The 21,482-nt window shown below is 35.3% G+C and overlaps 2 protein-coding genes and 2 long non-coding RNA genes across 5 annotated transcripts; 1 reads left to right on the top strand and 3 right to left on the bottom strand.

The window, feature by feature from the left end:
- Positions 1-2,836: 2,836 nt before the first annotated feature.
- Positions 2,837-8,351, bottom strand: LOC106181454 (uncharacterized). The gene is made up of 3 exons (XR_001240212.3): positions 8,166-8,351; positions 6,900-7,030; positions 2,837-6,063 (listed from the first exon to the last, which is right to left on the bottom strand). It is a non-coding gene; the product is annotated as an uncharacterized LOC106181454 (long non-coding RNA).
- Positions 8,352-10,000: 1,649 nt separating this feature from the next.
- LOC147763515 (uncharacterized) lies at positions 10,001-10,941 on the bottom strand. Its single transcript, XR_015333254.1, has 2 exons — positions 10,752-10,941; positions 10,001-10,138 (listed from the first exon to the last, which is right to left on the bottom strand). It is a non-coding gene; the product is annotated as an uncharacterized LOC147763515 (long non-coding RNA).
- An 883-nt stretch (positions 10,942-11,824) lies between these two features.
- Positions 11,825-15,370, top strand: LOC106160393 (centrosomal protein 20). The gene is made up of 5 exons (XM_013536978.2): positions 11,825-11,975; positions 12,451-12,648; positions 13,053-13,143; positions 13,328-13,449; positions 14,221-15,370. Exons 1-5 carry the CDS (start codon positions 11,948-11,950, stop codon positions 14,286-14,288), a joined length of 507 nt encoding a protein of 168 aa, XP_013392432.1. The 5' UTR covers positions 11,825-11,947; the 3' UTR covers positions 14,289-15,370.
- LOC106160392 (mitochondrial glycine transporter B-like) lies at positions 14,703-21,233 on the bottom strand. Of its 2 annotated transcripts, none has more exons than XM_087004108.1 (10): positions 20,684-21,233; positions 20,156-20,272; positions 19,814-19,894; positions 19,454-19,524; positions 18,677-18,782; positions 17,714-17,783; positions 17,043-17,141; positions 15,982-16,148; positions 15,677-15,769; positions 14,703-15,439 (listed from the first exon to the last, which is right to left on the bottom strand). In XM_087004108.1, exons 1-10 carry the CDS (start codon positions 20,738-20,740, stop codon positions 15,410-15,412), a joined length of 891 nt encoding a protein of 296 aa, XP_086860234.1. In that variant the 5' UTR covers positions 20,741-21,233; the 3' UTR covers positions 14,703-15,409. The 2 variants fall into 2 exon arrangements, 1 of the variants encoding a protein (XP_086860234.1); XR_015332793.1 differs by lacking the exon at positions 14,703-15,439 and adding an exon at positions 16,581-16,624.
- Between the last annotated feature and the right edge of the window lie 249 nt (positions 21,234-21,482).

Here is a 21,482-nt window from a genome sequence, read left to right as displayed (position 1 = left end):
GACGGGTGATTTCTGTGTAGAACGACAAAATGATATCAGGGGCTTCTAAGATAGTACATGAAATTACAGTAGCAGGCTGCTCAGTGACTACGACTACTACCAGCGCACTCTGTGGTCAGAGAATACCAGTTAAGTGCAATGGTCTGACATGTGGTCTTCGCCTGATTTGCTTTACAAGGAGAAAAGTTACAGGTTTTTTCCTTTTTTTTTTTTTTTTTTTTTTGCATATCGGTAGACTAGTGAGGTTAGTGGTTTTATGCTGGCTTTATAGTCATTAAACGTTCAAGGTGACAGAGAAATAGATGATACTCGTTTCGTTTGTAGATAGCCTATAGGCCTAGTGTTATTCTGATATTTACATTTTACTTTATCTATGCGAAATCCGTTCGGAATGATCTCAGTCACCATTTCTGGGATGCGTTTGCTTAGAATAAAACGCAAACACAAGGAAAAACTATACATGTGCGTGAGACGAGTAGTTTATTTTTCATTATGCAAATTAAAAACATACTGTATATATTTCTCTGCCCATATCGTGTCATCAACATTTCTACTCTACCACAATCTGCTAAGCTTCCGATTGCAGCCGAGATGATATGTCTTTCTTCCTCCAGGTGGCAGTATGGTACAGTCTGGTTTGTCAAACTGGGTGAAAACTACTCAGATAAATCCATGTAGTGGACCATATCAGGATAGCCAGTGACCCACATAATGCCGTTTCATTCTGGGGTGGGTTAGGGTCTAGGATTTATTTTCTTCTGGTTTATTTAGAAGTATGTTTAAACGCCAATGCGCCCTATGTGTTTTTATTTTAGTTATTTGTAAAATGATGTTTCTCCTGTGAGACAATGGTCAGTGCTTAATAGAAAAGGCGCCCACTTCATTCTGCCTCCTCCCCCATGAATCCACTCTAATCTACTCTTGGACCTACTCTGAAAAGAGTTCTCACTTATCACTTATTCAGTTCTGAGATATACGTAGCAGGGAGTGGATGCAAGGCCGTCTCGATACTAAGTATACGGATATACTTCTATTTCAATGTAACGTTTTAAGGTATTAAGGGAGGTCCAGATAAAACTATCGTTCTAGCTGGATCGAACCAACTCTGCGGGAGATTCTCCCAGGACCAGGCTTAAATGTGCGACACGTTTCCTGGAGCTGCTAGGGGGTAATAAAGCCGAGTGCACACGAATGTTAATTTACTCCGTAACTACTCAAGAGGTCGTGTCAGACAATAAAGCCGAATGCAACTTAGTGAGAATCCCCAGCAGAATAGGATCAATCTAGCTGGTATGATGTTTGAATCTGATCGCAGTCTAATATTAGGCATTTGATGATGACTTATTTGTGTTTTTTTTTTTTTTTTGGTGTTTTTTTGTGTTTTTTTGTGTTTTTTTTTTTTTTTTTTGTATTAGGAACTCTGTTTAAAAAACTGGTTTTAGCCATTCTCTCATATTTCTAGCGGGAGGCATGTAGATTAAGGAAGCGGTTGGTAGTCTAATAAAAAACAATTTTAGTATAGTTATAGTTTTTTTCATTTCAAATTTTGGCACGATTTCCGCTATATACATTTTAGCCCGTTAAAATAAGTGAAAAGTTTTGTAAAAAAAGTTAATTGATTTTTGCCTAACAGAACATAAGATCAGCCCTTCAAAACATTGGGGTTCAGCTGACAGTATGTATGAAACGGATTTGATACTTCTTTCAATACTTTTCCATTGTTGAAACGATCAAAGGATATTTTCCGAATAATTAATATGACATAATAAATTTTGAAGTATTTTGCAAATAAGATATTGAATATTTGAAATGAAGCTCAGTTGTACTTGCGTTGTAATCAGTTACAAATTGATGTAATTTTCCCACTTTTTGGAGTTTTGCATTAGCACTACATTAAACATGTAACTAGGTGTGATCAGCTTCGAGTACAGTTGTTAGAAGTTAAAAAGTATGTTAGTCTTCCAATTTGCTCAAAACTCAAAATGTTGTACTTTGCTTAAACCCCCTTTACGCTGGACGGCGTCCTTTCTGCATTCCGTAGAGAGTAAAAAAATCTTTACATGCCGACAACTGATCGATCATTGAGCATTCATTCTGCAATCAAAGCGATACTTGTGCCTCCTTATTACGACCACAGCGATGCCAGTTTTACCGATACCACAAAGGACCCGTCCAGTGTAAAGGAGGGTTTAGATTTATGTCGACATAATGTACTGTAAGTTAAGAAAATTAGGCATCTGAACTGTCATTTTCAAAATACCACGTTTCAGTAAAATAATAGTTGTATTTTGTTAAAGGTAACTTTATTTTTCGTATTACGAAATTGTTTTGGGATTTGCTGCTATTGTACCATTAAAATGTAAATGTACGCATTTAATATTTTTGTGAAAACTCGCTGTAAAAAATGGACGGTAAAATAAACAATAATACAAATATTTTTGTTGCAATATTTGTCATTCTTCCAGCTCGTCTCGAACCTTAAGTCATGTGAATTAGACTCTTTCGTCTTACCAACTGAGCTACATACTCAGCTTGGCTTTGGACGTTCGTACGTCCCTCTTGTAGTTGTTTAAATTGCTGGTTTGGATTTTTTTTGTAAAAGGTAATTTGCTGGGACCTAGAAACGCCAGGAATCGAACCCGGGACTTGCTGACTCAGAGTCAAGCGCGCTACCTACTCCTCTAAGTGTTCCCACCCACCCTCCCCGGATAAAGTTTCCTCTTATAGTAACCAAAAGAAAATTCTGAAACTTCGTAATTTCCAAGACCCAACCTTAAAATCGAAACTCGCCCCCCAGGTTACTAATGAACCAACGAGAATACAAACACGTCTTGCATATATTTGGAAAGTATTTATTAAGAGGAAACTACATCTCCATTAAAGAATCCATTCCTTTTTGAAGCATGTGTTTTTAATACAGCATTTTTGAAACCTTATAATCAATACTACTTTTTGAAACCTTATAATCAATACTACTTTTGAATGTTCGGGTGCGTAAGATAAATTATAAATTTGCATCCGGACTCACAATTGCGACAAATACATACTATTTTCTTATTCGATTTGACAACTAAACTATAAGATAAAATACTTGCCTTATGCATCTTATGAATACTAAACAAAGTACATGTTGAACAATTAATTCTTTTACAAAAAAGAATGGCGGTTTTAGCACACCCCCATACAAAAAAGAAGAAAAGAAAAACCCAATGTTAACTTGATCAAACAAGTCTAAGGTATTATTTAAATTGCTCACTACTTCAAAAGTCTACCCCCTTTAAAATATCCCGACTCCGCCACTGTTTCTTGTTTTGCCATAACCATATGCTATTATGAAAATAATCTCGGTAAATTATCTTTTCATAATTGAATGCCACAGTCATCATTCGGGAGGAAAAGAAGAAACCTTTCCAAACATTTTTGTTATACATATTTGTGAAACAATTTTCAACACTTAGCCAGCAATCTAAGCAATTGTAGAAATTATAAACGTGACATTGGAACATAAATTAGAATAATAAAATATGATAACACATACAACATGTACAATCATCAAATCTGGTTAAAAATCGAGGGACAGACTGTGATGTTACTTATGTGTTCCTTTTAGGCATTTCAATTCCAAAATTTCAATTTCCAAAATTCCTATAACAATGCTATGCACCTTTCTCATTGCGAATGCTTCTCAAATACAAGAAAATATTTCTGCTGGTCGATAGTATGAAAGTGACTGCCATTAAGAGACAATTGCCGAGAACAGTAGAATTTCGAAAATAGGAAAAATTCCAATCACATGATTGATCCCTCCATCTTTAAACGGTACTTAGAAATGTTCAACAAAGAAATGTCACAAACGTTTGAATTTAACTATATACAAGTCATATAGTACATTCTACGAATCTATAGGGCCAAATTCTGAAAATGGATGTTAAGAATCTTACTGATTACATGTTTTCTTAATTAAGATTCTGATTACCAAAATTGAGAAATATATACATTCAAGTATTTAAAAAGCAAATCAGTATTTAAAATGCAAATCAGCTATTCGAGTTTGGGAAAAGCTTTACAGACGGAGACTTCAATCGTTAACTCTGAAAACTTTGTTGGTACAACAACAACAACAAAAAAAGATCGAGTATGGTTCGTAGAATGACACTTTTTACACAAACAGACAACAAGTTTTCAAATTTCCAGGGAAGATATGTACGCTTTTTTTCATCTAGTCTGTTTCAAGGGTGTTCTGCTCATCGATAAATGTTACTAATGCTATACATTTTTCACATTAAATCATAAAAAGTATTCCTGACCGCACAATTTCCAGTGAAAACTAATTCAAACCGCACGGAATTAATGAGATGGTAGTTTACAAGCTCATCTCAGTCATAGCTTTTTATAAGAATAACATGTAAACAAAACTGAAAAGGTTACGCAGTTTAGTTGAAATAACTAACACATTTAATCAGTAAATGCCAATGAACTCAATTCTTGTTTCTGGTGTTCAGTGATCGAGAGAGACTCCGCCAAATTAACCCAACAGAAAGTGCATCTAATCAAGCATTTTTCTAAATTACCCACGATCCCAACCAAAAAACAGAATACACTTGATCCCAACCAAAAAACAGAATACACTTAATACAATGCAGCCTTCAACAGAGTGCTTACGATTACCTGCAAAGTTTTTGTCATTTTTTTTTCTTTTGACTTCAAACCAACCAGTGTCATTATTCATGTAATTTTGATAGAATATCGATTTTTCGCATCTATTAAGAGAAGCAAAATTCCATCGAATCTTATGCACTGATGATAATATGGCAAATTCGCCAAACTTTAAAAAACGCTAAACAAAAATATGCCAAATATAGCTGTAAATGTAATGTTGGAACTTTTTTGTAAGTTTCTTATTAATTTTTTCACATTTAATGCAACCAAAATTGACGTCCTAAAAATTCATTAATTATTTGGGACCCCCCCCCCCCCCCCATCAAAAAGGGCTTGGCAACAGCTGAGGTGATTAATTTGAATCTGATAACTTTTTTTTAATCTACAAAGCAAAAGGTCAGAGATGATGAAATAACACTATTTGTAGAAATCGGCGTTCTTTTTTGTGTGTGTAACATTGGTAAAAAGTCGAACAACGCACAAACATGCTCTATGCTGGGGGATTTCGGTAGCCCAAAAAGAGAACGTTAATTATGTACGCAACATGCATCCTACTTCAGCATTAACAAAATGCATATAATTATTTTGGGAAGTATCTTTAACCATCTCTGCGTTCATTTTCTTAAAACACAAACACTTTGAACTCCTTTCAGTACTAAGAAAATGTCTCCGACACTGATCATATATACGCAGTATAAAAACACCATAAACCGAAGTTTTTTCTCAGCATGCTTCACAACTCTATTTGGATGATTTTAAAAGCAACTATTTCAAATACGTGACGGCAATTCTGCAATAACGCACATTCTGCGATATAACTCGGATGAGAATGTTTCAAGTTATTATTGATTGACATCACTCGTTTTCTTCTTCAACTGAAAACAAAATATAATCATCTATAAAGAAGTTCCCTTTATGCAATTTGACATAATGGAGTTACGACGACGCTTTTTCTTCCAAAATGTTACCTCCATCAAAATAAAACCGACTTCATTTTAAAATGAACATATTATCTTCAAGTGCATGTCTTATTGCAGATTTGCCCACACATCTTTTTACTGTCAAGTTGAAAATCTACTGGCACTTTACTCTACCTTAACATCATTTGGTGATAATTTTATATCATTTAATTTATCATTATCTTTTCATGCATCGCTTCAACAAGGAACTTTGCATATAGACTATTACAAACCTAAGCGAAAATTATATTCCATATAAACTGTCAACCCTACATATTAACAGAAAATTATATCCGACATAATTCCCTGATATCAACTACACGATAAATTTCGACAATCGAGACCATCTTGGCTTGGTATGAAAGGGGGCGGGCGTTGTGGAACAAAAAGCTGCCGATTTTGATGAAGAACCCATCCAATCTCTTCGCAAACGGTAGGCAAGTTACTGAAATAAAACAAAAAACATTCATTTCACAAACAATGGGCAACGGTTAGATAAAGCAAAATATAATCATTTTAGCAACCCGATTCGGTACACGACGTGCAATTATATTAAAGAAATAACTACCTAACTTTTAAATGATGCGCGCAAATATATTAACTGAACGAGCATATTCCATGTAATCAGGGTCTATACAACTATGCCATTTCTATCTTTTTATGCCCTGTAGTAAGTGAAATTTTATAAATAGGAGCATTTCACTGAAAGGTCTAGTTTTGCATACAATACGCCACGAGATCTCAGTAGAAAAGAACGAAAAAGCCATGATAAAAATTCACTGGTGTATCTAGGAGTTTGCCGGGGGAGGAGAAAGAAAAAAAGTCACTTTCGCTCGAAAATTATGAAACAATAGACGAGGACAATTTTGCTGAACATGTAGGAGAAGAAAAAATCGGTTGGTTTAGTCTCGTTGAACGTTAGTTCTACCAAGAAGTTATAACTTCTTGGTTCTGCCGTTTTGTGGGGAAGGAGAAAGGACCCCCCTTCCCCCCCCCACACCCCCCGACACGGAGGGAAGGGCAGAGGGGTGCGAGCTGTGCACGTCCTGCCCAATAAACACATGACTTTATCATAACATAACCATAAAATTTTTGTTTTAGATCTACAAACGTTATGGTTACGTTATTATAATGTTATGTATTTGCTGGGTGGATCCTCCATATGCGTATTGTGTGCACGACAACGCTTCGTTTCCAAGATTGTAGTGGGACAGCAATTCATCATCTTTTAATAGATGCGCTATGAAAAGGGTGTAAATAAGAAGATTCGAATGTAGTTACCTGGCTAGTTTTCCTATATTGTTTAAGGCGGAAGATGCGTTCAATCCATTGGAATTGGCCCTTGGTTCTTACATTGGTGTTCCATCCCTTAGAATTAGCCCTTGCTTCTTTAATTGACAAATGCGTTCCCCCTGGAAAATAAATAACAGAAAAGTGAACTATTCAAACCCAATTAAAATTTTAAGGTAAAAGGGTAGTTTACTTGAGTAAAATGAGGCCCCGAAGGCCCTCATGACTTAGTGCAAACCCAATATAGTGGTGCAAATGCGGGCACAGACATGCTCTTAACAATATATAGTGCACAGATTACAAAGTATATTTGATAATTTTAGGGTCCCACATGAAGAAGTTTGTATCAAAGTTTCATTCTCCTGGAACCATGAATAAAGAAAAATAATTCATCGTCTAACCCCAAAAAGGAACATGCGTTACTGTCACAAATACAAAACGTCCAGCTGTGGAAACGTTTTACTCAATTTGAAAATTCAACCATCGCTGTTGGTTTTGTTCTCCTACAAGTAAAACGTTGTAAAATTATGATAATCTTCTGTGGTTAATTTTTTGTTTGCTTGTCACTGAATATTAAAAATGGGGGGGGGGGGGGGGGGAATACACCCTACTGACCAGTAAAATAAGCATTAAATAAACTATTTGCCACTCGTGGTCCAAATATTATAGCAGAAATGTAAAATTATCATGGAATCGTAGTATATTTTTCAGTCAGCAACAGAAAACCCTATTTCCTATTGCACCAAGTACTTGGGCAAGATGAAACATTCTGACAATTTTTTTCTGGGGAATATACGTTAGTTGGTATTAGCCATGACGCAAAGTCCCTTGAGTTACAGTTTAAAGATTTATACAAACATCCTTACGTCATATATAATTAACCATGACTGAATCACTACAAAATTCATCGGAAAGCCATATAAAAGTTGAAATTATATACCCCGGAAAATACGTTACTGGAACATATGTTACAATTTAGGCTCCTTACATAATGTATAGACATGGTAAAAATTTGATGTAGAGGTAAAATTTAGAAAGCCGTGGATTTTTGTTCTAAACACATATATGTTTTTAAAAAATTAATACGACTTCGAATTCATTCAATTTTTTATACTTTGAGCATGTGAATTGCACCTCTATATATATTGGGTTTGGAAGTTAAATGCGAAAGGTACCATTTTGGGCAAATATTGTCAACGCAAAGTAAGCAAATATGTTATTACAGTATATCTTACTTCACCTATATACGGTACTTACAGAAGATTGCTGCCGTTTACAGTGCCAAATTTTTGGCCTACACGTGGAAATCTTAGCAATGTTGCATGACGTTTCCTTTTTCTTCTTCTTCTTCTACTACTGGCCAGCGACTGACCTTGGACCTATCTGAACACTTCTCACTCAAATGCTCACCTGATGCACATCATAGGACCACCCATTCTCCGTACGAAAGCCTCGGTCTAAAATGAAAGGGCAGAGTGGATTTCCCAAAATTAAATTAAATCGCTGTCGTACCAACGTTGGGCCGAAAGCCTGCGTCTTACGCTGTTTGATAAGCGGATAATTACAAATTGGGGTCGGGGTTAGTTGGCCACTAGAGCGGTTCGGATTGAAGCACCTTTGGACTGTTGGTATGTACCCCAAAATACCGACATGTGATGGAAAGCTTAAATGAACTTTAAATTGAATAAACAACCATGTTCTAGTGTTCAGTATTTTCAAGAAGGACTGAACAGACATCAATACTGTAATGAACTTAATCAAAATGATTAAAAATATGTTTTCAAATAAGATTGGTAGTTGTTTGGTGTTTAAGATTAACAAGTGAATTGTTTTAACTCCAATTAAGGAAATACATTCTAAAAATCTTTTTTGCAAGGTTAGCTAACATCGGAGTGAATAAGAGCAGCAGTAACACGAATATTGGTCAATTGAAGTTCATTGAATGGCCAATCTTAACCCTATCTTGTATGGGTCTGTAACCAAATAGGCAAGGTAGAGTCCATTCCATTGGGAGGGTGTCAGGCGGGGCAATCAGATTCCAACTAGGGGATGTCAGGTAGGGCAAGTCCATTCCATCTAAGGGGTGTCAGGTGGGGAGAGTCTATTTTGTCAGAGGGGTTTTAGGTGGGGCGAGTCTACTTTGTCAGAGGGGTGTCAGGTGAGGCGAGTCGATTCTGCCAGAGGGGTGTTAGGTAGGGCGAGCCCATTCCTTTGGAGGGATGTCAGGTGGGGCGAGTCTATTTTGTCTGAGGGATGTCAGGTGGGGCAAGTCCTTTTTGTTAGAGGGGTGTCAGGTGGGGCGAGTCGATTCTGCAAGAGGGGTGTCAGATAGGGCGAGCTCAATCCATTGGAAAGGGGTGTCAGGTGGGGAGGGTCCATTCCATCTTAGGGGTGTCAGGTAGGGCGAGTCCATTCCGCCAGAGGGGTGACTGGTAGGGTGAGTGCATTCCATTAGAGGTGTTTTGGGTGGGGCGAGTTCATTCTGTTGGAGGGAAACCTTCCATTTTTTTTCAAATTTTACATAGAAGTATTCATTCGAAGAACAATTTCATGGAAGGAAAAACCAGAACCTGTCAAAAAGGGACCCGTCCTATTAAAAAAAATATAGGGAAATATATCCACGAATATATACACAAGAATTAGTTCCATTTTGATATAGAACAGAAAATTAATGTAGATTTTTAAAAAAGCAGGATTGTAAATTTCTGCAAATTTAAAGAAATATAGGAAATATATATCTGGGAAGTCAAACGAATTAGTTCCATTTTGATATAGAATAAAAAATAAATGTGGATTTTTAAGAAGCAGGATTGTAAAACTTAAACAAATTTGATTTACAAATGTGCGTTGCTGAAAAGTCATTGAAAAAAATATTCTTAATGCTCAATTTCATTATTTACAAAATACTGGGTATTTCAATTTTAGGTTCCATAAGAAACTGTCATTCACAGAAAAAAACATTAAGACATTTTCAAGATCAGATTTGGCAGATTGAATTTGAAAATCGTCAAACACGAAATAAAATTATTCATTCCCCCTTATCATTACTCTATCACCATAATTTTATAACAGAGTGAAAGAAAAACGCTGAATTTCAAATTTAGTAGAATTTATTTAGTGATCATATGTAATAGATCCAGGAATGAGCGTGGGGTTCTTGTGTGAGAAACAAAGTCTTGGCACAATAGCTAAGTCGCTGGCCACATGTTGTGCACAATCTCGGTGGGTTTCTGAAAGGAGAAAAATAATGTTTACAACTTTAGACTAAACTTACAGTACTAATCTTTTAATATACGAATAATACAATATCACAGAGGAGAGGGAACGTATAATTGAAAAGGTGTGCGTGTTTACTGATTTGTCTGATGTTCAGATTCGGCTTGCGCAGAAAAAAAAAGCAAAGCAAGGTTGCCTTATGTCAAAATTATGATCTGAAGTGAAAGATATAACTATTTGAGTCATCTTGCTCAAAAAGAAACATCGATAACAAGATAAAATGAAAAATATTTTAAATTCCTTTTAAAACTATGGCATTTGTCGTCAAAAGAGCCGTTTGCGTTGCTTGAATGTTCCAACAGTGCTAAAAAGTGCATCTAGAGCTAAAAGATTTCAAGCAAACTTAGATTTTCACCAAAAGTCAGACGAGAACGCCGTTCATCCAGTACATTTTGAGTCCCAATGCATTGTTACCAATAAATTCTACAATCCTGGCTGACACAAGTGAAAATGGGAATAGTAGAACAAGGACTTCTTCTCATATGCCATTTGTCGTAAATATTCTTTCATTCGTCTGCACCTTTAGCATTTTATGACGGTGGGTATTGAAGAAATAGTGATACTCACAATCATGAATTTGCTTCTACGCCTTATAAGAGCTCGACCTTGAGTCTGCACCACACATACTGTAACGTCTACGCCCGACTCTGTCCACACTGCCAAATGAGCATCCGTGAAGACAGCTCGCACTACGAAGATCAATTTATTGTAATGCAAATTACAATAGGTATAGCCCATTTTAGGTGAGAGGTTGTTACTGAAACTGTTGGCGAATGGGGAGGTGATGCCTCACATACGCTCAAACTTGTGCATATTTAATCACTGTCACCTACGATACTCTCTCTCTCTCTCTCTCACACACACACACACACACATGCACGCACGCACGCACACACACAAACACATTATTTTACAACGTTCTACACTGCCACTTTTATTTTCATTGCTTAATGAAACGTTGCCAGCACATTCTAACGTATATATGAATTTTGATAAATTACAAGCTATACATATTTTTGTTAATCTTAGAAAAAATGCAAGAAGGATTTCATATATTTTGCATCACTGTATACAATTTGCACAATTTTAATGATCACATCTAACGTGTTAAAAACGTTCCCACAATGTAAACATAACGTAATAACAGTGGCAGATTTTTTTTTTTTTTTTGGGGGGGGGGGACAAAAATTTTTGGGGTACCGAATCCCATGCTAAGGGGGGGGGGGGGGGGGGGGGGGGGGTCGGCTCCGCTTCCGCGGCCTGTCATTCTTAAAAACCGCCCCCCCCCCCTCAAATAATCCGGCCTGGATCCGCCGGTCGCGGTCGGCAATAGCTGTTTTCCCAACGCTTCTATTACGCTTACTTAGCGACTAATATTGCTCTTGGGTTTAGTGGGCGACTAGCGGTGAGGATTTAAGAATCTTTGGACTGTTGCTGCATACCAGTATACATGTAAAGCCACGCCTTGGCGCTTGTTATAAAATCGTTTCTCAAACTCATTCCCAGTTGGCTTTATAAGGCCAAAAGTGTCTAACTTCAAGCAAACTAGCCCCAGTTTCCCCTATAATGTAACATCGTTGGTTGTCTAATCCCAATAGAAGTGTGACGGGAACTTTTTTGCTGTGTTGCTAATTGTATCTGCTGATGACGACCATCGTGGAATTAGTTTCGTTTTCTTCTTTACTCCAATGTTGAACAAACTTTTGCGTTCTACGTCACTGAAACTTGTGTAAACATGACGTATCCACAGCGCACTTTTCGAAATGGCGAACTTGCAAGAGTTGAAGACGGGTAGGAAATGATGGATTATTTATATATTTAACACCGATTAATCGATTTTGTAGAGTTGGGTCGGGTCATTTTATATTAAAGATATGGTAGGTTTGGCTAAAAAGTATAGATTCTTTAGGTATTGGCCATGTAGTGAAATATGTCAGTCCGAGCTCTCCAAATGTAAGGGAAATAAGTTATATTGTACATGTATATTGTAATGCCCTGTCACTCTTTTTTATATAAAGCAAAGTGATCTATGTCAGTTACCCGTATTAAAATACCAAGAAGTTTTGCAAGCTGCCTATGTGTCTGTACAGCTAAACCTTCCAGACTGGCAGGGCAAAACCATAATATATTGACATATTTCATGGGCATTTCTTTCATTATCATTCAGAAATCCAGTTTTTATTTCATATCATCATTATAATGTTAATGAATACAAACGATGGCAGTAAGCACTCATATCAGTATACATTATTTTTTGTTTTTGTAGTGGTCAAGGAAACACTGGAAAAGCGTGGTGTACTTGGTCAGATCAAGGCCAGGGTCAGGGCAGAGGTATTCAATGCACTTGATGACCAGGCAGATCCCAGACCTCCTCTCAGTAATGAAAACATGATCATCAATGAGTTAATAAGAGAATATCTTGAATATAATAAGTACAAGTACACTGCATCAGTGATGCTTGCAGGTGAGCATCCATACTTCCTCACCCCTTGAATTTGTCATTTTAAATCAATAACATACCACATTCTGGGCGACCCTACTTGTTTCTTTCGCCTTTATGTATGTTAAAATATTTCCATCGTCTGTCCTTGCTTTTCTTAAATTTGCACATTAAAGAAATTGCATTTTAAAACAATTTTTTAATTGAACCCCTGGATTTATTTTGATGTAACTTTGTATGCAGTTCAAATATGAAAGGTTATAATGAAAAATGCAATAGTTTTAAAACAATATTTTAAGACGGAAACATTTATGAAAAAGCTTGATTGTTAAATGTTTAGTTCATTTGCTTTATGTATTACCCTGTTAATAAATAAAAACAAATTGTGCCAACCTCATTTTTGACTTTATTTTTTTTCCATTTGATAGAAACCGGGCAGCCAAAAACACCTTTGAACAGAGAGTTCCTAGCTGAGCAATTGAATGTTGTAGAAGATAAAACAGCATCCTCTTTGAAATTGTGAGAACAGTTTGTACATCTCATAAGCAGTGGAGAGAAAGTGATCATGAATAATCACAATGATAATAATAACTTCAAACATGCACCAAACATACCAGTACACAAAGATGCAAATCTTGGACAAAACTATATAGTAGTGAAGATAACAAATCGACATTCCTAACATATTTTTAACTTTTTTCAGACCTCTTCTATATAGTATCATTGCTCAGTTCACCCCAGGAAGTAGACATCAAGTAGACAAACCTGCACACCAAGAACAACATGGTAGGGGAAGGATGGGACTGCTGGAACAGCTAGACAGAGGTAATATCTTAACTGCCTATTTTCAAATGAATGAATTAATAAATTATATATGTAATTGTTTATATAAAAGGAAATATTATATATCAAATTGCTCACCTTTTTTTGCCTAAACATAATACATAAGCTAAAATTTGTGTAGCATTTACTGTACCGTCCACCAGAAAGGATTGGGAGTGTTGGCATAGTAACCCAGTCCTTCAAGCACATTTTGATACAGGCTTGTAGAGCATATTTCATAATCATTTGATTAGTGCAAGAGCTCAACAGCAGACATGAGCCAGAGGTTTTGTTGGATCCCCAGCTGGGCTATAGCCATGGCCATCATAGAAAATTTAAATGATACCCATCTCCTTTCCAGCACTTATCACAGGGATGAGACTTTTTGGCTCCTAAAAAGTCGGAAATCTACTGCTAGTCTAACAAATCCCATAACTGTTGTAAGCACCAACAACACCCAAAAAGTTGGAAATCTGCTGAAAGCAAAAATATCTCGTTCCTGTTATCAGAGAGGTTTGAAGCCAATTACATCATGTAATGCCTGTCACAGCATTATACTTTCAGTGTGGTTGAGCAAATTTTCCACACTGCAGAAGAAATTGAAGGCCTTTAACTAGGTAGTAAATCAACCCACAGTCAACTTGATGGAAGGAGTCCTGTTCTGTTTCTCTGATAACCTGAAAAATACCTTTTATCAGTAAGATGCCCCCCTTAAATTCTCTTTTAAAATCATGTCCAGATTTCTGGGCTACATGGTTGTGATTTTTTTTTCAGATCGTATTGGTCACAGTCATGATGGACTAGCGCAAGACCCACTTATAATGAGAGGTGGATACAGATGAAATACTCAAGTGTAGTCTACAAAGAAATCAAATACCCATAGACAATGTGTTAAACTGTAATGGAAAGTAAATTGAAGAGAAGCCAAAGAAAGTATCACGTTCAGTATGATTTAAAATCATCTGCATTTGGTGATGGCATAAATTAACTAACTAAAGTCCAACAGCTGTTCACACCATGGATACATCTTTGTCAGTTCGTGCAATTTAGTCACTGTGACAGAGTCGGGATGATGTAAAGCACTTACCAATGGCTACAAATGAAAAAGACTTCTATGAGGGGGCTGTTGCACCTGAATAGACCAGAAAGCTGTTACTAAACAGAGCTGGGCTAGTTTTTGGCTGAGGTTATTGCCATATAAACAAACTGCAAAACTTCCTGTATGCTGGAGTTACCACATTAAACGAAACAGCACATTGAAAAAAATACGGTATTTATTTATTTATTTATAAATTGTCAACGTGGAAATAACATGCAATGTATAACAAAAAGATAACTGTTACACTGCATTTGAACTAAATGCATGTGAAATTAATTCTCAACAATTCTCTGCTTTTTCGTGAGCAATGTTTAACATTTATAAGAAATGTCAAGTAAAAATTATAAACTCACTTTTTGAGCAGGTTATATCTTAAATGTTTGTTATAAGTCTTCAGTGTATGAATTGACATGTGCATGTAAAACCAAATATGAAAGATCCACAATCCAATGAGAAGTGTAACCTTGTAAGTTGTTTTTCTTTCTTTTTTAATCAATTATTAGTATTCATAAGTATTAGAAAAATATCCTTAAATGGATTTGATACACCTGTTTGCATAAATCTGAACATATTAGTTTCATGGTGTATAACGAAGAAATTGGGATTTTTATAACTTCACATCAATTCAGGAGGACTAGCACGATTCTCAATACTGACCTTCACTAAATTTGTAGTTTTTATACTGAATGTATGATATATGAGACACGGGAAATGAGCCTGAATGAACCGATTTCCTCTTTACCCCATTTGCTCATTTTATATTTCGTTTTTTTGTTGGAGGTCTCATTGCAATAAATATTTTCTTGATAAATGATCAGAAAAGCACTGTAACTTTGTTTTCATTTTACAAATGAGCACATTTTGTCAATCCTTCAAGCCAGTTTTCTTCATTACCTGAAAAACAAAAGGAAAGATGAAAATCAATCACCAACAGACTTCTTTTTCAAAATACCCCACAGATTAATTTATCAAAGTAAACTTCATGAATTTGTAATATATTAATTTAGTAAATCCACCTTTAATTTCATCCTTTTTGAATGACTAATAAAAATTAAAACCTACACGACAAGTTCTTTTACCATGTCTTAGACCTAGGTATGTGAGGGAAAATAAGTCTCAAAATACACCCACTTGCTCATATACTGTCCAAGCCATAGCTGCCATTAAAGTTCTCCTTAGCGTTCGTGGGACAATACCTCTGACAAAACCAACCAATCCATGGTGCTGAGAAGTAGAAAAGAGAAAAAGGGAAATAATAAAAGTTGTTAATTTTTTTTTTTTTTTGACTATTGTAAATCCAGGATTAGATACACTGATTACAGCCAGGTTTAATACACATGAAAACTCCAAATTTTTGTAAGTCTTTTGTGTTGACTGACAGTTTTTCAAATCCATGAAAAATTTGCACACAAGAACCCATAAGAATTAGTAGTTACCTGGTATATGTGCTTTATAATAACAATGTATCCTTTGAATTTTTCTGGATACAACTGCAGATGTGTTTTAACAACATCAAAAGGCTGAGTCACCAGTGAAGCCATACTTCCAGCTACAATTCCGCTGCCAAAATACACCAGAGGCATATACTTCTCTTGCACAGCACCTGAAGGTAAAAGAAAACAATAAATCCACACTTCTGGTTAAATTGTTAAATCTGGTTGAAATAAAATAAAGTGAGTGATAGCTAACACAACCGTTTGTTTTAACAGTGATAAAAATGTATATCTTTTAAAAAATTACCATTTAAAATGACAAAACCTTGAACCATTGCAGATGTTCAGTTTTCATTTCCTTTTTGTATAAATGTTTGTTAAAATGACAATACAATTAATCTTAAATTAACATTGAACCTTACTCAACACTACCTGTAAAAGGATAATCAACATCAATAGTTAATTCACAGCCAAAGCAAGAGGAATACATAAAAAAATATGTGTTCGGGAAAAATTGGTCACGATTTTCAAATATATATATGGATAAAACTGAGTCATAATGCAGAGCCTAGAACATAAGACTCCCATTCAATACCAATTACCTTTCTTTTTAGACACAGGTTGGAAGGCAGATGTGGAGAGACATCTAGATAATAGGAAATTAGTATTAATTTGGTATACTCTTTCTATATTTTCTTTTTTGATTACTGTAAGTGTTATGTTATGCATAAGCTTTTGAAAGAGATGTCCCTCAGTCCAAAAAAGAAAAAAATAATGATCTAAATTTCAAAGAGTTGGAAATGCTGGTTATCAAAACACATCAAAGGCTATTTCTATTCCTGGTGTATGTTTGAAAACCAATTATCTCTCTCTCTCTGAAAAAGCGCAGGCAGTGAATATCACACTCTCTTCAAAATGACGAATATTTTTGTAAAGTAAAACTAAACAGTTAACAAAGCATGCACAGACACCAAGCAAATAAATTGCATTAAAAAGTAAAGTTATCATAAACCATAAAGTTCATATATATATCAAGCAAAAACAATTTTAAATATTTGCTTTACCTTCAGGCACATGAGCCTTAATCCTGGTATAAAACCATAAGTAAAGTCCTGAGAAAGGAGCATCACGGAGTAAGGTTGCACTTAAGCCACAGTATAGACCTGAAAAAGTATTTTTAAAAAAGAAAATAAATATATGTCTCATTTTGCTCTTTAGGCAGTGGTTAAATATTTGGAGTCAGGGGTTTCCCTGAAGATTTGGGGTTCAGGGAGTCAAAAATGTGAATCTGTAATTTGGTTGTTGATTTACAGGGGGTCCAATCCAAGCAAGCCAAACAACCCAACCCCAAAATTTTGTAAACTGTTCAGCCATCTTTGGAAATATAGGCCATCTTTTGACACTAATGGCCATCTAAATGCCGACTGGATGGCTCTAGGAACAGCCTTGTTTGGAGTACAATCATTAAATACAATGACAAATCAACTTTTTCAAATCCCTTTTAACAAATACCGGCCATCTAAATTTGGACAGGAAACTGTTGTCTATACCAAAAAGTCAAGTTTTTAATTTGATGTAATAAATAAATAACATGCAATTTCTTAACAAGGAACTAGATATTAGGGGTGGGACATAGCAGATCAAGAACTAAGATAAACAATATTGTAAGATTAAATAACTAATACAATAACATTACTCTTTTCTTCTTTAATACTGATATCCATTTCTCCCCTACCTCTTATCCCTTCACCTTGATATATTGCACGTGCAGCAGAGGTTATACTGTTATACTTGTATACATCGCTCTGTAATTAAATGATAGTATAAGAACACATGCACCATTATTTTACCAGCAGAGATTCCTTTAAGGGAAAAAAAAAAATTTGCTGGCTAATGAAATAAGCTGAAAATTTAATATCCCTCTTTTCATCAGAAAGCATAAAATACCCTATCCTTACAACAGAAATTCATTTTGTTCATTACAATTCTACATACCTGTAGCTATTGTTATGGATTGATGCTTATATGATGCAAACAAGGGGGAGCAGTATCAATTTATTTCCAAAATATATTTGTTACAAAGAAGGCACAGTACCACACCAGTTTAAGATACAAGATCTAAAATACATCTGATTCAGTGCTTATTTGGGATTAAACCATACGCAATGTGAGCGATTGAACTCAAGCATGTGACCAGAAGTTTCAGAGCACAGATGGCGATTCTTCTCTACCCAGCAAATACTTTCACACGCCATCAGTTAATAGATAACATATGTATATGTTGTAAATATGTAGTATATATAGTAATAACTCTATCTTTCCAGTGGGGGAAAATTGAACTTTACAGATACTGTATTTTTAAGTCATAGTTTCTTAAAATAAGAACATTCCTATTGAGAGGTAGCAATGAAATTCAAAAGCAGGCAACCTTACATTTCTATTCTATGCAGTAAAAGCACAACAAATGCTATACAAATGCTATTTTTATGATTCTAAAATTATGCATCTGAAAATTTTAAATTCTTTGCCCATTAAAAACATTCAGTCATTACCACTGTTGGTTACGACCTGGAATGTAGTTTTATTTAAGAAAAATTCTGAAACACAGAGAGGGAAGATTAGGCTCTTCATTCAGAAATCATCCCACCACGTTTAATAATGACAAATTTACCATCTGCACTACCTCACTATGCATTACCTCATATCTTGTTTTTATAACTGTGAAAGGAGACAAGGTGACACCTGCAATACACCTGGCAAAAACTCCAAATGAAAGGAGTTCAATGGATGAAGGGTTGCTGCTCCTGAAAGTGTGTAGAATAAACTGCTGTAGTACTTAGTTTAAGTATGTGAAATTTATCAATATCATTCACTGGTCTCCTTTTACAAAACCTCTTTCCAAAAGCAAAACGGCTACATTCAGGAAAGTAAAGACCTATTTCAATTAACTACATTTGCAATCAATTACTAGTACTAGTATCTAAGTAATCAGCAAAATCAGTGGGTTGATGAGTTAAGTATCTTATGAAATACACAGTATCTCATGCATGACCCAGAAGTGTAGTTCACCAGGGCTCTGTAACTTAAAATCATCGAGAATTGCATAAGCAATATCACCTTTCATTTTGAGGCTATTACATGAGGCAAGTAAATGCCGAGTTATGGAATAGAGACACTTGTGCTCGGTCGCGTATTTGCATTGCGTTCGAGTTATGGAGCCCAGTTTACCTACTTTTGGTGGTACAAAAAATATTTGTTAAAAGTGTCCTAAACTCAACCACTGTAATTATCAAATGGAAGACAGTCAAATATTCCATTTATCCATTATTTAAACAGTAACCTATCATTTAGATCTAGGGTTTAATAAAATACTACTGTGTTCTTCTAAGGCGCAGAAATAAATGCAAGGGAAACATTTTGATTATGTGCACTTCAATAAAATAAAATAAAATAATTATATAAAATGTGTACAAACCCAAAGTTTGTCCTAAGCCAATGAAGAGAGGAAAAATAAACTCCAACCCCTGGTACACAGCGTAGGATGGACTAAAATGATAAAATGTTGGAAATGAAATACAAACATACAGAAAATTTCATGCCACCTGTCATTTAGGGCAAACTAACAACCAAATGTTACATTTAACTTTAATTTATGTTTTCACTTCTAAAGTGTATATCTTAAAATAATAATTTATAGAAATAATAGTTATAATATAAAGAATATAATATAAAAGTAAGTTAATCAAATATGAATAAAATAATATGAAAAAAATTACAAAAAATTTTAAACATTATTAAATTAAAGTATCAACATATTTAATTGATGTATCCATACTGGTGTTAGCCCTCTCCAGAAACCCCTGATATTGTCTTGATGGAAGACGGATGAAACAATTGTCCATATAGCCACAGGGTGCTGTCTGAAAAAGAAAAACGAGAAATTAATCCTATTATCATCCTTAAATGTCTATAAAAATTTGAAAGATAAATATTATTTCATTGGCTCTCATATTGCAGACCCTTTGGCCCTACATTTCTCATGGAACATAATACAATGTAACACTAACATAATGTTAATGCTATCTTGTGAAACTAATATCACTTAAACAAAAAAAAAAAAAAGGGGGGGGGGGGGAAATATTCATGCCCCTATGCAGATATGCTTTCCAAATATCACTTGCCCTTTCACTACTGAAGACTGTAACCGAGTCTTGATTAAATCCAGAGGTTGGAACAACAACACTGAGCATGTTCCACTGAAAGATCCGGCCAGGAAACTCTTAAGCACAGGACTCTGAAATACAAGACAATTTCAAAGTTGATGATAAATTTCCAAAGTGCATACTATAAATATTTTGAAATTGAAGAACATTCTTTTGTAAAAAGCCTTAGTATATATATCAAGACACCTACATGTGTATAATTATTGAACTACTCCTACCAGCTGTCTTTGAGCAGAGATGCATAAATATAGCTGGCCTAATTTATTTCGGATCTCAATAGATATGGCATAAATTACGTATATTTGTTCAGAAATGTATGTGAATGCCGAGTTTGCTGACAGTACTATATCTTAGAAAGGTATGTTACAAGTACTGTGCACTAAAGTTAATTGCCAAATTATATGTACATGTACATGCTCCTCCCCTCCATTGTTGTCTGTTGTCATTACATTAAGGCACATATGCCAACAGGGTAGACTCACCGAATCTATCATGACCCTGACACTAGCATGTGAGGGTATTTTATGGTCGCTGACCATCCCAAAACATGATATTCAACTTCTCAATAAAGGATCCAAAAACAAACCGGTTAGATATAAATGAATGAGCGAGACGGGGGAGAATCGAAACAAATTGCCAGTTTGCAATATTATGTTTGCCACAGAAAGTTTTGTATATCCGAAGTCATGTGACCTTTCCTGCAATCCCTGATGTTAATCACAACCGTACGACTTTGGAATATTTCGCGTCACTGAAGGACGCATGGCTTGCGGGTGACGCGTTCGTGGCTGACGACGATAAGGATTTTAGACCACTGTCTGAGGAATGTCCAAAGATCTCTTTAAACTTAGATGTCACGGAAAATCCCGTTGCATAAACGACTTGAAATGCCTCGCAGCAAAATAATTATCACTTTTAAACTATGTCCATTACAATTAAATGGCTAAGACATGCAACATATTAGATCTGGTGCAACTTTCATAATAATCGTCAGTGCTTTGCGTTCTTGAACTCACAATGAAAAATAACTAATGCATCATAAGTAATTTGAAAAATATGAAAACGAGGCTCTTTTATGGAGAAACGTGAGCAAGGTCATTTTAACGTTAAGCGGTACTTCATAATGCACGACTTTATTTTGTTTCGTCAGAATTAAATTGTCGTTACTAAATTATGTAAAAAAAAACACGTTTATTGCTGATTTGTAAAGTACATTATAAAATAATGAGAAAATAGAGTGAGCGTATATCTACGCAAATATATTCTTCTTTACGACAGCCG

This window comes from Lingula anatina, chromosome 2, assembly GCF_051362555.1.
Source record: "Lingula anatina isolate TDL-2025a chromosome 2, LinAna3.0, whole genome shotgun sequence".
In the NCBI taxonomy this organism is placed as follows: Eukaryota; Metazoa; Brachiopoda; class Lingulata; order Lingulida; family Lingulidae; genus Lingula; species Lingula anatina.
Note: the sequence above shows the minus strand (reverse complement) of the source record. Positions and strands in the feature narration are given on the sequence as shown.